Source organism: Rhincodon typus, chromosome 48 (assembly GCF_021869965.1).
Source record: "Rhincodon typus isolate 14 chromosome 48, sRhiTyp1.1, whole genome shotgun sequence".
In the NCBI taxonomy this organism is placed as follows: domain Eukaryota; kingdom Metazoa; phylum Chordata; class Chondrichthyes; order Orectolobiformes; family Rhincodontidae; genus Rhincodon; species Rhincodon typus.
The window spans coordinates 658,474-662,626 of NC_063379.1; the positions used below are offsets into that span (position 1 = coordinate 658,474).

At 51.3% G+C, this 4,153-nt stretch overlaps 1 protein-coding gene across 1 annotated transcript in view; it reads left to right on the forward strand.

Annotated features, from left to right (window-relative positions):
- The first annotated feature begins 1,016 nt into the window (after window positions 1-1,016).
- The window catches only part of LOC125487987 (serine/threonine-protein phosphatase PP1-alpha catalytic subunit-like), a 5,626-nt gene continuing 2,489 nt past the window's right edge, over window positions 1,017-4,153 (forward strand). Inside the window, exons 1-4 of the mRNA XM_048620733.1 lie at window positions 1,017-1,234; window positions 2,905-3,135; window positions 3,559-3,663; window positions 3,894-4,117. Of these exons, the coding sequence (XP_048476690.1) occupies window positions 1,054-1,234; window positions 2,905-3,135; window positions 3,559-3,663; window positions 3,894-4,117 (741 nt within the window). The 5' untranslated portion in view covers window positions 1,017-1,053. The remainder of the gene's footprint in view (window positions 1,235-2,904; window positions 3,136-3,558; window positions 3,664-3,893; window positions 4,118-4,153) is intronic.

Here is a 4,153-nt window from a genome sequence, read left to right on the forward strand (position 1 = left end):
ACCCCCCGACAGTGCGGCCCTGTCACTGTGTGACTGGCCGACCCCCCTCGGTGGGTGATAATTTGCCCGGTATTGACATTTCACATTTTTACAGTGTCTCCTTTCCAATCTCCTCCTCCCCCACCTGTGTTTATTTGCACCCCCCCCACCCCCAACTCTCTCCACAATCTGTCTGCTCTTCTCCCAGTGCAAGGATCCAGACCCGGGAAAAATGTTCAACTGTCGGAGAATGAGATCCGAGGGCTTTGTTTGAAATCCCGGGAGATTTTCCTCAGTCAGCCCATTCTTCTGGAGCTGGAAGCCCCTCTGAAAATCTGCGGTGAGTTTAATTTGTACCGCGCTGGTCGGAATCTGGATGTTATCCTGCTCCCTGTGTCTCCCATCGATCAGTGTGTGTCTGCGGGATCTGAGTGTAATCCTGGTCCCTGTATCCCCGAACGATCTGTCTGTGTCTGTGTGTGTGTGAGGCATCGGTATGTAATCCAGGTCCCTGTATCCCCAGTTGGTCATTGTGTGTGGGATCTGAGTGTAATCCTGGAGTTTGAATCCAGGATCTAACAGGGTGTGATGCAGGATCCATTGCTAGCAGTTTTAATTTGAGCTGTCTCTGTGCAAACTTTTGTTGGATTTCTCCAGCCCAGGAGCAGGCTACTTGGTTACCATTTTAGATGCTGTCTGTCTGTCAGAACCATTCCAGCTTGAGTAGGCCTGCAGTGCCCTGGCGCTAGTGCATTCCGAATCCAAATCCAAATCCTATGGGCAGGGAAGAGAAACAGAGCAGGACCCCTTTATCCTGTTAGCCCCCGACCGAGGAAGGGGAGGGAGGCTTGACTGTACAAAAAGTCCATGTGTTTTTCTCCATTGGATTTCTCTCTCAGTACAGGGCAGCAGACTGTCTGGGAATGAAACCTGGAGATGTGTTTATCTCTTGCATCGATCTCTCCAAGTTGTCGGACACACCCGCTGGTATGGGTGGGTGGGTGGGTGGGGCGGGAGACAGTGTGTTTCACACCCAGTCAACAGATGGCCGACCTGTGAGAGACCAGAGTCCAAATGGGCGCAGTCAGAGAGTTGTGTGGCTGGTGTGTGGTGCATGGATTAGTGAAATCGCCATGCTCCAGGAAACTGGCTTTGGAGAGGTTTTCGTGTGCTGAATCAGCCTCAGGCAGGCGTGGAGTCTATGGAGTAAGCTGCCTGGGAGTTCCCATCATGTGGCGCTGGTCATCGACAAACAGTAGGTGTTTGTGTTAACCAAGCAGTTCCTATCGCTTTGGGGCAGGAACAGGCTTTAGGAGAGAAATCGATACACAGCGTACAGGAGAAACTCTACAGGTTGGCTGGCATCTGTGGAGAGAGAGGGCGGGGGCTGGTGGCGAAGTAACAGTTATAACGTTTCCAGTCATTATGCTTCTAAACTATTGAGCTCCCAGGTGAGGAGGTATCCCCCTCCTTTATGCACACAACTCCTCCCTTAAGGGCTGCTTTCTCCTAGACGTTGTGTTTTACGGGGCCAGTTTAACCAGACATGTTTGAATTCACAAAAAGAGGGAGTTTATTAATTAGTGAATGCAAGAAAGACTAACACGAGACGCGCGCACAATCTGATATAAGGGTTGAGTCTGAAAAATCAAAGTGCTAAAGAAAAGAGACAATGCGGACCAGTCTCTGAATTGCTCAGGAAGAGTAGAGAGGTGAATGTTACAGCGGAGGGGTTACCAGCTCTGTTCATGTTGCTAGTTGGCTTCATGATTCTTCGTTTTACAGATTGGTTGATATTCTGGTGTGCTGAATCCTTTCTTAAAACTGGCTTTTAGTCACTCGGAGTGAGAGAGCGTCTTTACCTTCAAAGCAGGGGGTAGCTGGGGGAGAATTACTTGGCTGTGACTGTCAGCATACAGTAATGGCCCACACCAGGCCTGCGGGGGACACAAGCCTTCAGTCCCAACACCTCGCGCCCATAGTCTGATAAAAACAGAAAGTGCTTGAGAAATGCTGCAAGCCTGGAGAGAGAAACACAGAGTTAACGCTGAGTCCGCTGACCTTTTCTGACTTGGTTGTGTTGAAATTAGATTTTTAAACTCCTGTGTTTGTCTCTTTCCCCCCCACCGTTAGCAGTGCAGGGTAAGTGTGCACACTTTGGTGTATGATCTGTGCTTTAGGCAAGGGGGTAATCAGCTGCAAGAGAGCACGTAGGGAGGAGGCCATTCAGCCCTTTGAGCCTGCACCACCATTTAATAAGATCATTGGCTGAACATGCAATCTCAGTATCCCATTCCCCGTACCCCTCAATCCCTTTAGCTGTAAGGGCCACGTCCAGCTCGCTCTTGAATATATTTAATGGACTGGCCCCATCAGCTTCCTGTGGGAGGGAATTCCACAGGTTCACAACTGTGAGTGAAGAAATTCTTCCTCATTTCAGTCCCGAACAGTTTAACCCTTATTCTTAGACTGTGATCCCTGGTCTGTACTTCCCCAACATCGGGAACATTCTTCCCGCATCTAGGCTGTCCAGTCCCATCGGGATTTTATTTGTTTCTATGAGATACCACCCCCCCCACCAATTCTTCTAAATTCCAGTGAATGCAAGCCCAGTCGATCCAATCTTTTCTCATTTCCCAGCCTGCCGTCCCAGGAATCAGTCTAGTGAACCTGCACTGGACTCCCTCAGACGGGCAGATGTTAGAACTATCTGTGACAGGTTTTCAGTGTTCCCTTCTGTCAGTCTCACAAACAAGGTTTATGCAGTTATTCAGTCACTATAACCAGCCGCTTTTTAAAAATCACAGTCTGGGTTCTGGGCTATCAAAGTCCAGCAATTCCTTAAAGCAAAGGAGAATTTTGAGGAGTTTGTAACAACCTGTGTTCCCCTTGTTTTTCCTGGCTGCCCCCTCTGTCCCTGTCCAGGTGATATCCATGGACAGTACTATGACCTTCTCCGCCTGTTTGAGTACGGAGGGTTCCCTCCGGAGAGTAACTACCTCTTTCTGGGGGACTATGTTGATCGAGGCAAGCAGTCGCTGGAGACCATCTGCTTGTTGCTGGCCTACAAGATCAAATACCCCGAGAACTTCTTCCTACTGCGAGGGAACCACGAGTGTGCCAGCATCAACCGCATCTACGGCTTCTACGATGAGTGTGAGTACATGCCCCCTGTGCTCCCGGCCATTCTCACTGGGCCCCAGTACACACTCGGGGGACCTTTTACTGTGTCTGTATCCCCCCCATGCCCACCACCGCTCCCACCCCACCCTATGCTGTCCCTGTCCCTGGGAGGGTTTGATGGGGGACAGTGTAGAGGGAGCTTTACTCTGTATCTAACCCCATGCTGTCCCTGGGAGGGTTTGATGGGGGCGCAGTGTAGAGGGAGCTTTACATTGTATCTAACCCCGTGTTGTCCCTGTCCTGGCGGTGTTTGATGCGGGGACAGTGTACAGAGAGTTTTACTCTGTATCTAACCCCGTGCAGTCCCTGTCCCTGGGGGTGTGTGATGGGGGGGGGACAGTGTAGAGGGTGATCTTTGTGTAGTGTGGGTGTAATTTCTGTTTTGTATTATAATAGGTAAAAGGCGTTACAACATCAAACTGTGGAAGACCTTCACTGACTGTTTTAACTGCCTGCCAATTGCAGCGATAGTGGATGAGAAAATATTCTGCTGTCATGGAGGTTGGTAACATCGATTCCCAGAGAGAGTGTCCAATCCTCCTCCTCCTCCTCCTGTCTCTCCCTCTGTCTCAGCTGCCCCACACACCCTCTCAGCACACCCCCTGATGCTGCCTGCCCGTCCTGCTCCATCTACCTGCCCCTCACTCCCCTATCTCTGTCTCCTCTCGCACATGCTCTCTGTCCCTGCTCATTGCTGACCTTTGCTCCCTGTCTCCTGTTCCTCTGGCCAGGGCTGTCCCCGGATTTGCAGTCAATGGAGCAGATCCGTCGTATCATGAGGCCGACAGACGTTCCCGACCAGGGATTGCTGTGTGATTTGCTGTGGTCTGACCCAGATAAAGATGTTCAGGGTTGGGGGGAGAATGACCGCGGTGTCTCCTTCACCTTTGGGGCAGAGGTCGTCGCCAAGTTCCTGCACAAACACGACCTGGACCTGATCTGTCGCGCCCACCAGGTACGTTCCCCCACCCCCCCCCCCCCCCCCCCCCCC